The 18,626-nt window shown below is 59.9% G+C and overlaps 3 protein-coding genes across 5 annotated transcripts in view; 2 read left to right on the forward strand and 1 right to left on the reverse strand.

Moving 5' to 3' along the window:
* The window catches only part of AP5B1 (adaptor related protein complex 5 subunit beta 1), a 4,030-nt gene extending 262 nt beyond the window's left edge, over positions 1-3,768 (forward strand). Inside the window, exon 2 of the mRNA XM_027856199.1 lies at positions 79-3,768. Within this exon, the coding sequence (XP_027712000.1) occupies positions 79-2,631 (2,553 nt within the window). The 3' untranslated portion in view covers positions 2,632-3,768. The remainder of the gene's footprint in view (positions 1-78) is intronic.
* A 106-nt stretch (positions 3,769-3,874) lies between these two features.
* Positions 3,875-5,948, forward strand: RNASEH2C (ribonuclease H2 subunit C). The gene is made up of 4 exons (XM_027856208.1): positions 3,875-4,085; positions 5,077-5,186; positions 5,398-5,517; positions 5,848-5,948. The coding sequence occupies exons 1-4, from the start codon at positions 3,917-3,919 to the stop codon at positions 5,875-5,877; spliced, it is 429 nt and encodes a 142-aa protein (XP_027712009.1). The 5' UTR covers positions 3,875-3,916; the 3' UTR covers positions 5,878-5,948.
* A 201-nt stretch (positions 5,949-6,149) lies between these two features.
* On the reverse strand, positions 6,150-15,672 carry KAT5 (lysine acetyltransferase 5). 3 transcript variants are annotated; one of them, XM_027856203.1, is made up of 14 exons: positions 15,569-15,672; positions 15,397-15,463; positions 14,644-14,712; positions 14,395-14,531; positions 13,837-14,019; positions 13,627-13,701; positions 13,462-13,536; positions 13,126-13,374; positions 12,634-12,723; positions 11,991-12,131; positions 11,777-11,870; positions 7,194-7,353; positions 7,030-7,111; positions 6,150-6,506 (listed from the first exon to the last, which is right to left on the reverse strand). In XM_027856203.1, exons 1-14 carry the CDS (start codon positions 15,578-15,580, stop codon positions 6,372-6,374), a joined length of 1,569 nt encoding a protein of 522 aa, XP_027712004.1. In that variant the 5' UTR covers positions 15,581-15,672; the 3' UTR covers positions 6,150-6,371. The 3 variants fall into 3 exon arrangements, with proteins under 3 accessions (XP_027712004.1, XP_027712001.1, XP_027712002.1); XM_027856200.1 differs by having other exon boundaries at positions 13,837-13,992; positions 15,569-15,658; XM_027856201.1 differs by lacking the exon at positions 13,837-14,019 and having other exon boundaries at positions 15,569-15,657.
* Positions 15,673-18,626: the final 2,954 nt, after the last annotated feature.

Below are 18,626 nucleotides of genomic sequence, written 5' to 3' on the forward strand. Positions count from 1 at the left end.
CCCCCACCCCCTGACTTTCTCGGGACCCTCCCCGGCCCCGGCCCTGGCGTCCGGCCTGACCCTCCTCTCCCTCCCCAGGTCTCTCTGCTGGCAGCGATCCTGGAGTTCCCCACGCAGCTGTGGCCTGACCCCACCGCAGCCGAGGCAGCGGTCTCTGCGCTGCTGGACACGCTGGCCCTCCTGCCCCCGCGGCCCGCGGCCCTCCGCCGGCCCCTGCTGCTGGCCGCCACTAGCGTCCTGGCGTCCTGCGGGGCCCTGGCTCCGGCGTCGGCAGCTACGTCCCGCCTGCTGTGCGTGCTGCTGCGGGCGGCCGCAGGCCGGGCCGCGGGCCCCGAGCAGCGAGCCGTGCGGGCCACCGCGTGCGAGTGCCTCCGGGAGCTGGAGAGCTGTCACCCAGGGCTGCTGGCCGGCCAGCTGGGGCTGCTGCGGGCCCTGCAGGACACCCTGGGTACCCAAGCCCACTGCCTGCTCTTTGTGCTAACTCTGCGCGACGCCCTCGGAGCCCTGGCCCGCGCGGGCCCCGGGGCCCCAGCGGGGCTGCACGGGCTGCTGGCGGCCAGAACCGACAGCCCCCGGGGTGGAGAGACCCAGGCCTGTGACCGGAGCCCGGACTCCCCGGGAGCCCAGTGGCCGGGGCCGTGGGACTGGAGCCTGGCCGGGGAGGACGTCCGGGATCCGGCAGCGCCTGTAGGCCGGGAAGGGGGCAGGCCAGAGCCCAGCGCTGGCCCCTTGGATCTCACCCCGCCCGAGGCCAGGGAGCTGCGGGCCGCGGTGTCCCAGCTGCTGGACGCCTCCTACCTGCTGACCCCGCCGGCCCAGGCCCAGATGCTGCAGCAGCTGAGCCAGGTGCTGAGGACCGTTCGCGGTCAGCCCCCTGCCCTCCTGAAGCCGCAGCTGGTGCGGCTGCTGGGCACAGCCAGGGTCTCCCTGCTGCACGCCGTGCTGGCCTCAAAGGATGCTTTCGGGGAGGCCCTCTTCACGGCCCAGGACGAAGCTCTGCTGCTCCGGAGGCTGGTGGGCGCTGCCCAGCACCCAGCCCTGCCGTCCCCTGCCCGCCTCTTCTGCCTCCACTGCCTCCTGCACTTCCCTGAGAACTGGCCCTTGGGGCCCGCCGGGGAGGAGGGCACCCCGGTTCTGCTCACACCCAGCCTGGCCACAGGTCTTCTGCCCAGTCTGCTGCAGGACCCCCCCGATCTCCTAGCCCGGCTTCATCTTCTGTGTCTCCTGTGCGGGGAGGAGCTCGGTGCCGACGGGCGCAGGGACTGCCAGGGCACAGAGGACCAGGTCCTGCTTTACCTCCAGGGGCTGCTGGCCAGCCTGAGGCAGGGGGCAGCTCAGCCAGGGGCCCCCCGGAGTTCAGTCACCCTCTGTTTCCGGGCCTCCTACCTGGCTACTCGCTGCTTAGCCAGTCACCCAGGGGCCCTGGCTCAGCTCACAAAGGGCCTGGCAGAGCTGTACCAAGCCCGGCCCTGCCTGGCCCCCCATTTTGTTGACCTTCTAGAGCAGGCAGGAGAGGTGCTGGCAGAGCCCCTGGGCAAAGCCCTGCAGCAGGTGGCAGTGGCTGGGGCCGGTGGGGCCCAAGCCCTTCAGTGGCATTTGCAGATTCTCACCAAGGTGGCTGGAGGCCAACCCTTGGGCCCCACACTGGGCTTCCTGTGGGCAGCCCTAGGCCAGGGTGGGGACTGGGCCTGGGAGCAGGCCCTTCTTGGGGCCTGCCGGGCCCTCCTAAGGGGGACAGACCTCAGTGGGGCCGGCCCCCGGAACCTGGCCAATCTGCTGCAGGAGCTGGCCCGGGGCCTGGATGACCCCGACAGCCGAGATCGGGGCCGTCTCTATTACAGCCTGTTTACCCACCTGTCGGGGTCCAAGCTGGGCTCAGCCCTGGGCCCCACACGCTCCACACCCATGCTGGGCTCTTCCCTGGTGGAGGAGAATGAGGGCTTTGCCTCAGCTCTGACTGTCCAGGAGGCCCAGGCCCCACTGCAGCTGAGGCGGGTTCCCCAGCAGGCCAAGGAGCCCCCCGTGATCCTGGGCCTCACAGTGGAAGCCTCTGAGATCCTCTACTCACTGGAGCTCCGCTTCCGCGTCCTGGGGCCACACTATGAGCCACTGGAGGCCGTGCAGGTCCCTTGCCTTCGCCCTGGTGCCTCCCCCAAGCTTCTGCTCCTTCCCCTGGAGCCCCGGCGTCCCTACCCGACCCTCCTGGACGTCAGCGTCCTCTACGCCACCCCCGGTGGCCTCACCTGCTACGCACAGCTGCCCAGCCTTCCCATAGCTTTTGCTGACCTCTTTCTGCCTTTGCCGCCACCTTCTCCAGAGGTGACCCACCCTCCGACCTTCCAGGAGCTCTGGGCCTCCTGCCTTCCTGGGGGAGCGGAGAGTTGCATGTGGGGCCCTTGGCAAGGTCAGGCACTAGAGACTCTGGTGACCAAGCATTGGGAGCCTTTTGTCATGTCTGCCACCCCCCCCACCAGTTACCGGGTGGCCATCCGGCTCCCCCCCAGCTCTCAGCTGTTGCTGCAACTGGAGGCTGCTGGGGAGGATGGGGTAAGGGTGGCCCTGAGGACTGATGATTGGGCCATACTGCCTCTGGCTGGGGAATATCTCCGAGGCTTGGGGGCTACTCTCTGAGGAGGGAGGGTGATCCTTGCTGGAAGACACTGGTTTGGGGAGGACAGGGGCAGGGCCAGGGGGAGGTTGGGACCCCTGCAGCTCATTCCCTCTGTTCATAAAGGCTTGCTTATTGGTGAAGAGTCCACAGTTTTGTTTTTTTTTTTCTCTACTAAAAGAGGGGTGGGTGTGGGGCTGACACAGTGTTGAGGGACCCAGCAGGCAAATGTTTACTGAGCGTTGAGTCTAGTAATCCTTCACTTAGGTGGCACAGCTGGCCATGTTTTAACAATCTCGGCTCTCTCGGAGATCACAGGAGCATAGGTTTGGAGCTGAAAGGGTTCGAGAGAGATGGTCTATTACAAGAAACACCCCGAGAGGGGAAGTGTCTTGCCCATTGTCACCCAGCTTCCAAGGCCATGCCCCCTTTCCATGACCTCATGCTGCCTCCCTAAATGTGGGAGTCAAGGGCAGGAGCACGGGATGAGGGAGAGCCCTAGTGGGCAGTCCTGAAGGGGAGCTTCCAGCCAGGAGGGCAGACCGCCCCCAAGCAGAGGAAAAGGATCCCCACAGCTCCGGTTTGCCCCAGGAAGGAAGCAGCTTTCCCCCACGTCCCACGGGAGAAGTCTCAGCAGCCTTCCCTGGGACCAGGCCTTGTGTGAACGGATGCCAAGTGAAGTGAGCAGAACCAGCGAACGATTTAGACGGTACCAGCATCGCAAAGGCAAACCGAGGAACGTTGGCCCCGGCAGACTCGGGACAAATCAGACTGCCCACTTGCTACGGGAGGGATACTTGGGGTGCAGAGGGGCCTTTTTTTTAACTTGGCCAACGGGATTATTTTCTTTGACAACGAATGTAACGTGCTGTGTTTTTCTTGCTTTCTCTGCGGATGGGAGAGAGAGAATTGCAACCGAAAATAAGTAAAATTGAATTTAAGGGAAAAAAAATGAAGCCACGCCTGATCGATCCTCCAGGTGCTTCGTGACCCCGTCCCCTTCTCAGGAAAGGCTGGGCCAGCAGGGCCTCGGGGGCTACAGTAAAAGCCCCAATCGGGCCTAGGCTTAGGAATCACGGGAGGCCTCGGAACTAGAGAAATTACAGGACGCTGCCCATAAAGCACCACAACCAGTTCCGTCTTCCCGTGAATTTCGGCCCGTGACGTCGGTGACGTCAGCGCGCCTGACTGCGGTGGACCACGGCTGCCATAGGGTCGCACGTAGAGCGCAAGCGCAGAGGCGGCGCGAAGCCTTCGGCGCGAGTTCCGAGTGCGTTTCCCGCAGCAGCGCACGCGCACAGGGAAGGGATGCCGGACGGCGCAGCCCCCGCGGTCCCTGGTCTCATCCGGCTGCAGCCGAGCTCCGTGCAAGCCGCGGCGCAGACGCTGCTGCACCTGCTGCCGTGCGAAATCCAGCACAACGGGCCCGCCGCCGTCAGTCGCTTTTTCAGCCCGGCCATTCGGCCGGGGCCCTCAGGTGCCAGGGGCATGCGCGGTGGGGCTGGGCGGGAAGGGACTACAATTCCCATCGGCCCGCGGAATAACGGGGAGGGGGTGGAGTGAGAGAGGCGCTTAGTAGACGTCATGCCTTCCATGTGCGCAGGCGCCACGAGGCCCACCCAGAATCGGAGTCAGGCTTGGCGTGGGCGGGGAAGTCCAGCCTGCTGTTTGTTCATTTGTCTGTCCCCTCAGACGAGGGGCGGGGCAGAGGAGGTGCAGAGACCGGCCCCTCCCTCCAAGGGGGGGTGGGGGGTGGGATGACGAATACCTGGTAGTCTCATTCGTTCACGAGTTCGTGCGCTTATTAAGCACCTGCTGTGTGCAGAGCCCTCCTGGAGCTCACTGGTGGGCCATCGATCCTAACCCTCATTTTACACATGGGGAAACTGAGGCCCCCGAGAAGGCCTCATGCTTATATTAGTGACAGCAGGGATTTGAACCCAGCACCTTTGACTTTGAATTGGCCATTCCCACAGACCCACAGCTGCTTCTTCTGACCCAAGTCTGGGAGGGGGTTGAGACACAAATTGACAGGACTCTGACATACAGTGTTATGATGAGGGGCCGGCACCCCGGCTCTCTGCCTCACCCTCCTCCCTTCCCTGCTGCATCTGGGAAGCCTTCCTGGAGGAGGAGTCGGCAGTCTAGGCCCAGGGAACAAGCTGGGGCACTCCCAGCGGCTGAGCACGTCCTGACCTCTCCAGGGCAGGCAGTGGGGAGCCAGGGAAGGTGACTGAGCAGAGGAGTGGCTCATTTCACAAATTGCAAGAAACTGAGGCCCAGAGAGGGAAAGTGACTTGAGACCTCCCTACTGTATTTTTTGTGTCTTTGTAGGCCCTGGATAAAGTCACTGTCCCCGTGGGGGGGGGGGGCGCGGGGAACGTGTGGTGGCCCCCTGGGCTGGGTGTAGAGCAGGGGTCACTTGTCACATGATGTCCCTGACCTGTGGTGTTCCCTCCCTGCCCCAGGGCCAGTGGTGTCCTTCAGGGGCCGCAGCCTGCATGGAGAAGAGGTGACACTGCCCTCCGGCTACATGGGGCTGGTGCTTCGGGAAGAAGACAAGTCAGAGGGGCCAGAGGTCAGTGGGCATCATGGGAGCAGGGGCCAGAGGTCGGTGGGCATCTCGGGGGCAGGGGTCACAGGTCAGTGGGCATCTCGGGGGCGGGAGCCAAAGGTCAGTGGGCATCTTGGCGGGGGCCACAGGTCAGTGGGCATTGTGAGGGTGGGGGTTGGGGGAGCAGGATCTGATGCTCCATCCCAGCGTTACAGGTCGTTCCTTATTGACTCAGGATCGGACCGTCCAGGCCATCGGTACCTTCAGCAGCTTTACCCTTTGGGGCCTGGAGAATCTCCCAGGGCCAGATGCCAGGATGCACGGAGCCCTGAACTGGCCCAGCCTGGCCACTGCTGTGAGTGTCCTAGCTCAGGGACGCCCAGCCCCTTCTCCGTGGGCCCTCTTCTATGCCCCCACCCAATGCCCATCCACCTGAGGAGACCCTAGATAGCAGTGTCTGGCCTGGGGCGGCATCCCCCAATTCAGACAAGTTTCCGGAACGCCCGTTAGCCCTCTGTGGCCTGGACTGGGGGCAGCGGCATCCGTGCAGCGAGCCACTGGCCGCCAGGGCTTTCCTGTCCTCTCTCCAGGCTCAAGCCCAGGGGTCTCCTGCAGCCCTGCCCCCACATCCGTCCTGGGTAGTGGCACCAGACCTGGGCCTGCAGCTCTTGTCTATCCCCTACAGATCCATGCACCTGTGGCTGAGGATGACTGAAGAAAGAGCTGGAGCCCGAACTTGGTGTCCATCTACACCCCACCCCCCAATAAAATTCAGTTTGGAAATTGTGTGTGCATGTGGCATCTCCCCATTCCTGGCTCCAAGGAGACCGGGGTCTGTAGAAACAGTTTATTGCCAATGGAACAAGGAAGGAGCGTCCCAGGCCGTGCCCTCCTGCAGCCCCTCTGGCTCACGCTTTACAAAAAACAACTGTACACTGCCCGCCCAGCCCCCTGTACAAAGCCCCCCGCCCAGCCCGCCCTCCCCCCATCACTATACATAGCTGCCCAGCTTTCTGTACACGTGGGCCTGAGCCCCAGCAGCCCCTAGGTGGGCAGTCTCTAGCCCCCCATCTCTTCCTCTTCCCATGTCAGTGGCTCACATGCCCAAGGCTGAGCTGAGCCCGGAGAAGGCCCGCCCTGGCCAGGGTCCTTTTCGGTCCAGCGCAAGCGGCAGAAGAGGCCCAGCGGCCATGGGGTGTGGAGAGGAGGTCACCACTTTCCCCGTTTGCTCCAGTCCTTGGGGGTGAAGTGTAGACATTTGGAGTCGATGCGCAAAAGCCGCTTCAGCATGGCCCGCTCGTGGCCGTCCACGATGTCCTCTGACAGCGTCAGGATGTACTGGCCCTTGGGGAGGGAAAGAGTCAGGTCAAGTCAACTGGGACTCAAGGAAGGGCAAAGTCAGCAAAAGAGTAAACGACATATGTCAGAGGAACTCTGGGGAAAGAAGCCCACTGAGGCACAGCTGTGAGCCGGCCCCATGGCTCTGGAGAGCATGTAGGACGAGGCCCAGAAAGTCACTGAAAACACATGTATGTGCCCTTTGACCTGGCTGTACCACTCCTAGGCCCAGCGGGCCAGGACCCCATGTTTACAGCTGCCCTCCTCGGGGGCAAAGCATCTATCCCCCCGGGGAAGGGGCTGAACAGGTCACGGGACAGGAAGCGACGTCTGGGGGTGGCCTCGGCGACACCCAAAACCACCCGATTCTCAACCACCAGTCGGGAGACGCCACCTCGGACGTGGCCAGCGGTGGGGGAAGGAGAGCGAAGACACGCTGGTGGAGGAGCTGGTACCCTTCCAGCAGGCTCTGGTCACCCGCCCCCGGAGCAGCCTCGGCATCCCCAGAGGAGTGAGCCCGCCCTCCTACCTTGTAGTAGTTGATGAGATTGAGGTACTGCAGGGTGGAGATGACGTCTTCCTTCTTGATGCTGGTGATCTCGCTGATCTCACTGTGGGGCATGGGCACGGGGGTCACGAGCCAGCCTGGCTTCCCCCACCCCCACCCCGCACCCGCCCAGGGACGGGACTCACTTGATCGTGATCTGGGGCCGCTCGCCGCTCTCCGACTTGAGTCCCATGAGAATCTCCAGGATGGTCTGTGACCAGTAGCTCCGATAGGAGAGGAGGCCGAGGTCCGAGAGGGGCTTCTCGGGGGTCCCCGTCTTCCCTTCCACCTTAGACAGCTCATAGCCTGGAGGGAAAGCGGACAGAGAAGTCAGGGGAAGACTCTTCTTCGTCTACAGCCCCCCCGGCACTGGACACTCGAAAGCTCCCCGGAAATGAGGGACACTTGGCAAGGGTCTGCGGTGCCGAGGCTGCCAGGATGGACGCCTGGGCTCTGAAGTGCCTTCATGTGACCCCCTAGTTTTACAGAGGAGGTCACAGCTCCTTCTGGGGACCCCCCCCAGGAAAGCAGGGACTTCAGGTGTGAGGAATGGCCGGCTGCTTCTGAGACCTTCCGGAGGGCACAGAGAGGGGCTGTGTCCCCCTCGTTCAAGATGCCGGCCCTGAACTAGTGCATAACGGAGCAGACCAGCTTCTCCTTACACCTGCATTTCCCGTCTACCTCAGCTCTCAGAGAAAGAACAGACGTGGCACCGCCCCTCCCCCAAAAGGAGCAAGTTCCTGCCGCCTGCCAGGCCTAGGCTGGCCCAGCACTGGCCCAGACGTCCTTTTCGTATACACTGACCCCACTCTCAACTTCCACAGCCCTCCTGAGGAAGCCCATTTCCCACAGTTCCAAGAGTCAGGCAGTTTTTCCTTCTATCGTCTGAGCCAAAATCTGTCTCCTGCACCTTCCTTGGGCGGCTCTTGGCTCTGCTTTCTGGGGACCCCACTCCCACAGGAGAACCCCTCAAACACTGGAAGGTGCTGTCCTGTTTACTCAAGGCTAATGTACTAGGAGGTGGCAGCATAGTCCCAGGACAGTTCCAAAGGCCAGCGGAACAGCAGCTGTGACCCGAGTCTGGCCAGCCTGGGGAGGTGGTGCACTCTGGTGCAGGTGAGGGGCCTTCCAAAGGCTTGCTTCAGCAGCAGGTAAAGTGCCTCTACCTGATTCCAGCTCTAACAAGAATGGGGTGCAGGCAAGAGGAAGGAGAACACTGGGGAGCGGGAGGGTACCTGAGATGTGGGCAATGCCAAGTGTGCCCACCTGCCAGGCCTGAGCCACAAGAGCTGGCTGGGGGGGGCGGGAGTCTGTGCCAGGCTTCTCCCACTGAAGGGGGCCTTTGGCGGCTGGAACCTACATTCTTGGGGAGGGGAGCCTTCAGGCCATCCTTAGGAGGACGGTCAGGAAGGACCACAAAGTGCTTTGAAAAGAAAAAAAATCAAAGTACTTTCAGAAATACAAGCCCTGTGGGAAGAAGGAATTGGGGGGGGCGGCACTTGAAACCCTCTGGCCAACTACAATTTAGGAAGAAGAGGGAAATCCTGAGAAAGAGAAGGCCTGTCTCCATCCAAAATAGACCACCCTCCCTCACGTCTGGGGCACAGATCAGGGCCCTCGTCACAGCACTCTAGGGGCCTCTCCCCAGCAGTCTGACACTGCCCACAGCCAGTGCCTGGGGCATCTTTACCTACGGAAGACAGCCAGGGAGGTGCAGTGAGCCACCCTGTCTCTGGGGCTTTCCCTTCCTCCCCCCAGGCCGTTTATTCTGGGTCACGCCAAGCCCTTTCCAAGGCCTCTCATACACCTGCCCCCCGGCCACCACCCACCATCCAGCCATCCTGGGGTTGGGGGGAACATGGATTTGGGGAAAACAAAGCTGGGAACGACATGGGAACACAATGTTAGCGCTCTCAGCTGCCAAATTCAGTGACTTCTGTCTCCTGGCTGGATACTCCTCCAGATCCTGCCCTCTAACCATTGGGGTCCCTCATGGCTGGCCTGGCCCCCTTCTAGGCTACTTCACCTGGCGGCCTCATTAGCTCCCGTGGGTTTAATGGCCGTCTCTAGGCTGAGGATTCTCACATCTGCCTTTCCTGCCCCAACCACCACTCTGCTGACCTCCCACGCCCTTTAAGACATCTCGGCCTGGACGGCCAGTAAACATCTCATACTCAACGTGTCCAAGACAGAACTTCCCCCCAGGGCCCTCTCCTGCTACCTTCCTATTAGACGGAGGGCACTGCCATCCTCCCAGACCTCAGACTCCCACCCCCAGAGTCAGCCTGGATGCCTCACCATCTCTCATCTACCACGTCCAGGCTGCTGCCCATCTCTCCAACGTGCCCCCTTCTGACCCAGCCTCTACCCTGGTGCAGACCCTCGTCCCCTCACACCTGGACTATTGCAGGAGCTGCCGGCAGAGGGGGTGGGGGGGGCCTGCCTGCCTCAAGCTTCTCCCCACTCCAGTCCATCCTCCATTCAGCCACCGAAGAGATTTTCCTCAAGCCCAGGTCTGATCCTGTCACCCCCTACTCAACAGAATTCTCTGTTTGGCCTTCACAGCCCTCCATAACCTGGTCCCCTCCCACTTTCCAGTCTTCTGACCCTTTACTGTACTCTTCTATCTGGTGACCCCGGCCTCCTGCTGCCTCCCTCTCTCTACCCTAAGCCCTATCTCTGGCCATCCCCCAAACCTGGACAGGATAAGACCCAACTAAAGCCCACCTCCTCCAGGAAGCCTTCCTCAGCCCTCTCACTTCCAGGGCCTTCCCTCTCCTTTCCTATTTACCCTGCACAGATCTTGCTGGGATGGATGCTGGTGCATAGACATCTGCATGTTGTCTCCTATTAGACTGGGAGCTCCTTGAGGACAGGGGCTCTCTTCTACCTTTCTTTGTATTCCCAGTGCTTGGCACACAGTAGGCGCTTACTAAATGCTGAGGGATCACTTTGTATCATTATCCCATTTTCTCTGTCCATGCTGTTTCCCCTCAATAGAATGCAAGCTTCTTGAGGGCAGGGACTGTGCCTCCAGTGCCCAGCACACAGCAGGCATTCAGAAAACATCCGGGGAGTGAAGCAATGACAGAAGGAACAGAACCTGGTCTCAAGCCCAGGCCCTTTCATTTCCCAGCTAGTGCTGCACTGTGTGATACTGCCCCGCCCACAGTGACCTCCTGCGGACAAGGGGAATAAAGGGGCTTCTGGGTGAGGAGTCATCCCAGAAATCCCTGACAGGTGGGACCCCCAGCACCGCCTGTGGAGGGGGCCTGCTGCACTCAGCGCGGCCCACAATGGCCTCTTCCCAACACGCATGCACAGCCCCCCGGGGCCTCCCAACACAGCAGGCAGGCCTTTGAATACTGGAAGACTCGTCCCCCCAAATCTCCGCTTCTCTAATGCCCTGGTTCTAGATTCCAGGCCCTTCATCATCCTGGCTGCCCCACTTTGGACACTCCACCTTCACATCCTTCTTAAACGGGGACCCCAAGAAATAAACCTAAGCCTCCAGACATCTGACCAGGGCCCAGGACAGAGGGACCATCGCTGGCCTCGTCCTGGAGGCCAGGCATCTTGTAGCGCGGCTTCCTCGGCAGCCCCATCTCAAGGCTGACGCCTCCAGAGCTCACAGTCACGAAGGACCCCGCCCCCAACACACACACCTTACACTCATGAGAATGATGGTTTAAATCTAGCTGCAAGACCCGATGTTCGTCCCTACTGAATTCTGTCTGATGATATTTTGCCCAACTCCGGCCTCTCCTCTGGGGCCCTGACTCTGTCCTCCAGGGTGAGAACTCTCTGAGTTCCGTGTTGTCTGCAGGCCACCTATGCCGTGATCCAAGACACCGAGAAAAACACTGACCAGCACAGAGTCAAGTTCAGATCCCTGGGGCCCTCCCCTGCAGACCTGCCAGGAAGACACTCAACCATCCGCCATTCTGGGAGAGCAGCCCTCTGGCCAGGTCTCTCTACCTCTCTCGTTGTCTACACCGCATCTTCTTGTCTTTTCTACAGGAGCAGACAGTATGCGAAAACTCATATAAACACCCAGAAAAAGGAAACAGCCCTGGTTAGGCAGGACCGCGACCTCTCCTGAACTCGCTACCTCTCTGTCTTCGTGCTCATTGGCACCTCTCTGATATGCTCAAGAGCCTTCCCGGGGATCAGTCGGACTCACTGAACTGGCGCAGACTTTGGTCCCTCCTGCAGGCAGGTCCAAACAACGTCCACACCTGCCCTTCTCCCACCCTGTCTCCACCTGCACCCGTCCTCCTCTCCTGGGGACTCTCGGGATGGAGTGCATCTGAGCCGTACTCATCACTGGACATCTGGGTTACGGCACCGCCCGTCAAACATCTTTCTCATTGGCAGAGAAGACAGGAGCACAATCAGGCATGCCTGGCTCTGCCTACGAGGAGGGGACGCCTCCTCCCCAGAAGCCCCGACCACAGCTCTCAGCACGGTCTCCTGCATCCGTGTGCCTGTCTGTCCTCTCCAGCACTGCTTCGGCTACGCCAGGTGGCTCGCGGGGGCTCACCTCCTTCTCTCCCAGCGAGGATAGGTCCTCCCTCCCTCCACATGGCCCCTTCTAACAGTACGAGGGCTAACCCTGGTGGCCGCGGCCACCTCGGCAACTTCGGCCTGTGGCCAGAGCCATGCTCAGAGCCATGCCCAGAGCCATGCCCAGCCCTGGACAGCCCGTCCTCGCCCTTCCCACACTCACTAAACTCAATGAGCAGCTTGCCGTAGCCACGCCGCTGGTATGGAGGCAGAGTCAGAATGCAGGCCACGTTGTAATCCTCTGTGGACTCTTTTTCCTAAAGGAGAGAGAAAAGGCACCGTGAGCACGACAGTGGGCCAGGGAGAGGACAGGAGCCGGGGAAGGGCAGCGCTGGGGACGACAGACAGGAAGGGATTGGGATGCCCCAGGGGCTGACCTTGGAGAAGTAGCCAACAATGTGGAAGCCCTTGCAGTCATACTCGGTCATGACGTAGAAGAGGAACGGGTCTGTGTCATAGTACAGGGTCTTGTGGTCCAGGAAACACTTGGCCAAGAGACAGAGGTTCTGGGAATAGCTCTGGGGGGAGAGAGGGGGCGGCCATCAGGACCACGCATGGGCGTGCCCAGGGCCCATCCTCGGCCTCAAGCCTCCCTGAGGGACGCCGAGCAGGTCCGTGGTCTGTCCACGCAGGTCAGGGCCAGGAATGGCCTATGGCGCTTTGCCACAGCCAAAGGCTCCTTAGCAGGGACAACTCCTCCACAGCACTGGAGGCTTCAGAGATGCCACCAGAGGGAGGACGTCCATGCAAACTCCTTGACCAGACCTTTGGTGAACTGCTGGGCCCTTTGCAAAATCCTTTTATAACTCTGGGCTGATGAGTTCAGGCAGAGAACAAAATGGTCACATTGGGGGTTCCTCCCTCCACTTGCCTCTAGGAATTTACTTGGTGTGTCAGTTTAGCCGGTATGTGTGCAAAGCATCTGGATCTGCTAATTTATCGTCCAAGGCCAGTCCAGAGCTGGATCTGCCCCAGAGGGACCCGACTGCCACCCAGCCCCACACTCCCACTTCCACTCACCTTGTTCTTACGCCCATCAATTTCGAAGAAAGAGATGGTGCCCTTGCGATAAATCTCATTGCCCGGGGGATGCCGCAGGTCACATTTGGTCTGAGGAACAGATGTGGGAAGGAAGTGCATGAAGCAGGGGAAGGCAGATGGGAGGGCAGCAGGAGCTCATCTCCACGCCATTCCATCTCCATCTCGAGGCCTCCTTGGCCCAGCGCATCTTCCCTCTGACGATCCCTGGCTCAACCCCCAGCTGCTGCAGGAGGCCTTTCCTGGCCTGGCCAGCCCAGCCCGGCCCAGCCACTTGGCTTCTCCCTGCTAAGGCTCCCTCCCACCTACTCTCTATTCATCAGCACGTAAGGACTCAAGCTCACGTCCCCAGTTTGATGGTGAGCTCCTGGGGGCAAGGACTGGGATTTTGCCTTTCTTCACTTCCCCAGAGCTTTGCACAGTGCCCGGCACATAGGAGGCACTCAGTTGACAACGGGAGGCCTGGTCACGTACCAGGTGACGCTGCAGACACTTGAGGCTCTTCCCGTACTTGAGACAGAATTCACAGAGATAGAGCACAGGCAGAGCGGTCAGCTCCTGGGGGTACGGGGAGAAGTACCAGGGCTTGAGGCGGTGACGGCCCAGCTCGATGCATTCAATGTTCTTCATGCGGGTAACGATGTCGTCGTGGCTGCGGTCGGACACCAAGCTGCCTGTCATGCGTGGGGCCGACGGGATTCCGTCCGAGCTGTCCTGGGAGTCCTGTCGGCGGCCGCAGGGCGGGGAGGGAGATGAGCGTGCCGCCCCCCCAGAACCCGGCTCCCTCCTGTCCTTCCTCCCCAGACCCACCTCATCGGTTCCTAGACAGTTGGACTTCCTCTTCCTTCCTGGCTGGGCGGCCAGGGCCCTCCGGGCTGAGCCATTCTGTGGAGACACAGGAGGGGGAAAGACAGAGTGAGCTGAGGGGCTCCTGGGCACGGGCTCAGGGGCACTGAGGGGGCCTCAAGCACACACCTGAGGAAAGACAGAGGCTGGCGCCGTCTCGCTGGGCACGGGAGTTGCTGGCGAAACCACTTCCACTTTTCGTTTCTGCAGAGAGAGACCGAGAGAGGTGGGTCAAAGGGGCAGGGGACCTGGGTCTCGGAGGGAAGCGAGCTCACACGGAACAGTGGGGACGAGAGCTGGGCTCCGGAGCTCCAGGTGAAGAGTGGAATCCGAGGGTACCGTGGAACGGTGGTTGGGCTGCAGGCAGGAGCTGGAGGAGAGGGGCTGGTCAGGCTCGCCGCCGGGGATGGCCTCGCGCTCCTTGGGAAGGTTGAAGCGGAGCGTGATCTGCACCGGGATCGGCAGTGTCTTCCCACTGGCCTGGGCCGAAGCCGGCTGTAGAGATAGGTCCAGGGTCTTCCTCTGGGGGAGGGGGAAGGGAGCGAGGGGGAGGGGAGGAGGGGGCCCCCATCAGCCAGGTGGGTTCACCCCCCCACCCCTTCCCCTTGGGCTGGCTTCCCACCCCAACTACGTGGGGTTTGGTGACTGAATTTTGAAACCTAAGATTCAGTGACACCACCTCCTCCCTCTGACCCCGACCTTGATCTCTACAAACTCTCTCCAGGCTGCGGCCTCTATAGCAAAGCTGCCTTGTTCCCCTTCTCATCCTCAGCCTGCGGCACGGGAGCCCCAAAACCATGGGTTAAGCACGACAGGGACAAGTGAGATGGGGGCGGGGCCTGACCATCCTCCTGGGAACTGTCTCCAGGCTCAGATTTGGATACCGCTTCTACTCACCACCTCCCTCTCAGGGGAGCCCGGTCTAGACCCAGGCAGCCCATTTTTTGTGGGAGTCTTGGCCTCTTTTTTGGGAAACTGGATCTTCTTTAGGTCCAGCCTGTCATGGGTCACCCACTCATCCAGGCGCTTGTTGACTGCAGAGAAGGGAAGAAGTTCAGATGCCAGGCTGCCGCCAGGGTCTCCTCTCATCTCCCTGACCCTGTGGCACCCCGCCCCGTGCCCAAGGACCACGGGCCGGGCACTCACAGTCGATGTAGTGAACGTAGAACAGCTTCCGGCCGCTGATGTCCTTCACGCTCAGGATCTCGGCCAAAGCTGCAGGGGAGGCAGGAGGCTTAAATGAGGGCGCTGGCCACGGGCCTCCCCCTAGAACCTGGGGTCCACCCTGGGCCTGGGCTTCTCTCTCCTGAGAAGAGCATCTTCTCCCCCAAACCACCCCCCCCCCCTAGCTTGGGTCCTGCCCCCTCCCCCCCCGCCCCCCGCCCCCCCCCTAGGTTGCCCTTGGACTGCCCTTGGGGGGGGTCCAAGGCCCCCAAGCCCCACCCCTTCCCGGCCCCGCCCCTTGGCTCCTAGGGTTTCCTAGCCCCGCCCTCCCCTCCACCACTGGCATCCTAAGCTGGTGACCAAGTCTCACCCCTCCGAAGGAGGGTGGGGGTGGGGGGTCTTCAGGCCTCTAGCCACACCCCACCAAGCCCCCACTCTTGGAGACCTCTGGCTTCACCCTCGAATCAGTCACGCCCCTTTTCCACTGACCCCTCCCTTACCCCCTCTTAGGAAGTCTCTGGGCCTCCAGCCAGGCCCCCTCCCCAGGATCACATAGACCACATCCCCTCCCCCAGCCCGGGCCCTCTCTTTACTCTTTCCCTCCCAGGTACGGTCTGGCCCCGCCCCTCGCAAGGAACCACGCCTATCGCCGTCCAAGCCCCGCCCTCCCCGCAGGGCTCCATCGCCCAGGCCCCGCCCCCGCGGCGCCCGTTGGCTCCGCCCCCCGTCACTCACGCCACTCATCCTCGTTGTCCTGATTACGCCGCAACACGGGCAGGCGGCAGCCCTCGATGACCTCGCCCTGGGGAAGACACCGCGGTCAATGGGGGAGGCCGGGGGAGTCGCCGCCGTCCTGCGGATGCCTCCGCCCCGCCTCGCCCCGCCCCGCGCCGGGCCCCGGACTCACCACCTCCGCCATCTTCCCTCCCTCCCTCAGGAGCCGCTTCCGGCTCCGCGGGGTGACGTCACGTCCGGCGTACCGGCACCTCCCTGATGCGGCTCCAAGGGTGTGGGGGTACAGAGGCGTCCGGCCAGAGGGGGCCGGGGGCGGGAGGGAGCCCCCAGCCAAGTACGCGGCACGAGCGGCGAGGCCGGCCCACCTTCAGGGGCGCTCGGCCTCCGGGTGGGCGGGCGGCACGGGGACTACCTCGAGGACCCGGGCCGGATCCGGGGCGGGGCGGGGCCTCGCCGTCTGATTGGAAGAGGGCTGGGTCCTTCATGCGACGTCGTTCACGCGCGTCGGGATCACGTGGGCGCGCGCGTCCACGTGACGCGGGTGTTGTTGTTCCGGCCGGGCCCTGGAAGTCCCCAGCGGGGCCGCGGGGCCGCAGGAAGCGGTCGTGCTGTTAGTCATGCGCTGGGTTCGAATGCTGCCTCGAGAAGTCACTCTCCAACCTGGGCTTCGGCGTGGGGGTTGGTCGGAATGGGCGCCGATGTCTTTTTCCGCCCTCGGCCTCCTATTCTAAGACCCCCAAATGTAATTCTCCAGGATAGAGTACTGCGCCTGGAGCTAGAAGACCTGAGTTCAAGTCCTGCCCAGACACTCATTAGCTGTGTGACCCTGGGCAAATCGCTTCGTCTCCGTCAGCTTCCGTTTGCCCTGCTGTAAAATGGGGGTCATAACGGCATTGCCCCCTCCCCCCAGGGTTGTGGCGAAGATCAAATGAAATATTCGTGCAGTGCTCTGCAAACTTTAGGCACTTTGCAAGCGCTGCTTGTGAACGCACGTCTGCGCCCGAAAGTGAACCCTGTTCCTACGGTCAGGATGCACCATGGCATCTCGGACTCGGGTCTCGCTGCATCTCCATGCATCTCGCAACTCAGGTGGGTTGTGAGGATCCCCAGGAGGCAGAGTTTATGTTTGCCTCCGTCATTTTGCTGCTGTCAGTCGATTGACGAGGTATTGGATTTATTAGTTTTTAATTTACCAAAACTAGTCTGAGCAAATACAGACTGGGGAGACCAAGGGGGGAGGGTGACCCATTCCAATTTGCTGAGGAACATTTTGCCACCATCACAAAGAACGAAAGGGCCAAATGTCTGTGACGCTGAGCTCCTGCCCTGGATCTCTCCCACAGTAAACACAAGTATTTCAACAAAACAAACGTGCTTCTGAATTTCTAACACAGTTATCAATTGACATTTCTAAACCAAAAAAGGAAATGGATGTGAGCTCCCAAGGAGGTGTCCCAGCAGGTGAAAAAGAAATCCTGCACAGGCCCAGAGGTTACGTATGACCTTGGTCACATCCCTTCCTTGGGTCTCGAGTTCTTGAAGGTTTGGACAAGATGACCTCTCACAATCTACCCTCCGACATGCCCGGCCAATCCTGACAATCCGTGTTCTAGGTATACATTTACATGTGTATGTGTTGCACTCTAATAAAATGTCAGGTCCTTGAGGACAAAGAATTTTCATTTTTTGCCCACACAGTACCTGGCATGTAGCTGATCGATTGATGCAAAGGTCCCTTCCATCTCTACATTCTATGTCCAAGGTCTCCAGTTCCAACACCATGTTCTAGGTTTTCAAGCCTCTCCAAGCTAGAACCTTCTCTTTTCTCTTTTTTACTGCCCAGCAAGACTTTCCCAAGACTAGAGAAAGTAACAACGTTCTCCCTCTTTATTCCCATCCACCTGGCTTTCCTGGCAACCTTAAAGTTTCAACTAAAACCCCACCTTGTGCAAGAAGTCTTTCCAGGTCCCCCTTAACTCTAGTGCCTAACATCTGTGGAATACCTTCCATTTATTTACACAGTGTGATGTTTGTACATAGTCGTTTGTATGTTGTTTCCCCAGTTAGACTGTAAGCTCCTTGAGGGCAGGGACTGTCTTTTGCCTTTCTTGGTATCCCCAGCACTTAACACAGTGTCTGGCATATAATAGTAGACTAATAAATGCTTGACAGACTCCCAGTATAACATTCTATAGCCTGTCTTTTAAAGCCCATGATTGGCATGTTTTTCCCTCTATGTTCTAAGGCACCCTCCCAATTCTGACGGTCTGTGTTCTAATTTCTTATGCCCTTTCTGTCAGTCTACAGTCTAAGTTCCTTCCCAATATTGTTCTTCTATACTGTGTGAGCTAGGCACTGACAGTCAATGCTCCAGGGCTCATACAAGCTTCAACATTCTATGGTCCACATTTTAAGACTCTTCCCAAGTGAGACATTCTTTGTCTTTCTGGGATCGTAGATATAGAGCCAAAAGGAACCTCAGAAATCAACCAGTCTAATACTCCAGCCCCTCCACCATTTTATTAATGAGGAAATTGAGGTCTAGGGAGGTGTCAGTGGCTGAACTGGGATTTAAACTCAGGTCCTCTGACTCCCCCAACTAATGCTTCTTCCACTATACCAAGCTGCCCTAAGGTCACACTCAGCTCCGACATTCAGTGTTAGCTAGCTAATAGCATCTGGGTTCTCCAGTTTCTGGTCCCTGATAGCTCTGATATTCTCTGATGCCCTAATGCCCCATCCACCTCATTAGTTCTAAGGCCCAGCCAGCCCTGACGTGCTATTCTCTAAGGCTTCTCTAAGCTATGACATTCTTTCTTCAAATGGCCTCCTCATTTCCAGCAGTCTTTATTCAGTGGTCCCTTCTGATATGTTTCATCTTCAGGTCCCTCCCATCACACACTAATGGTCCATGTCTATGTTGTAATACCCATCCGTGCTTGAGATCAGTTCCCTTCAGTCTCAGACATTCCATGTTCTGAGCTCTCACATAACCATCTTCTCTTAGTCTCTTACTGTGTTCTAAAGACTCAGAGCCATCCGACCTGATGAACAAATTCTGGGTTCTTTGTGCTAAAGCCCAAGTCTTAGCTTTGACGTTCAGGTTCTATTCTGTAAGGTCTTTCCTAGCTCTGATAGTTTTATGTTATAAGCTCTCAGACAGTCAATAAACGTGAAATCAGCTCAGCAAGAGGCGCTGCAGAGGTGAAATCAGCAAGAGGCGCTGCAGA

Source organism: Vombatus ursinus, unplaced genomic scaffold (genome assembly GCF_900497805.2).
Source record: "Vombatus ursinus unplaced genomic scaffold, bare-nosed wombat genome assembly UNPS02011369.1, whole genome shotgun sequence".
Taxonomy (NCBI): Eukaryota; Metazoa; Chordata; class Mammalia; order Diprotodontia; family Vombatidae; genus Vombatus; species Vombatus ursinus.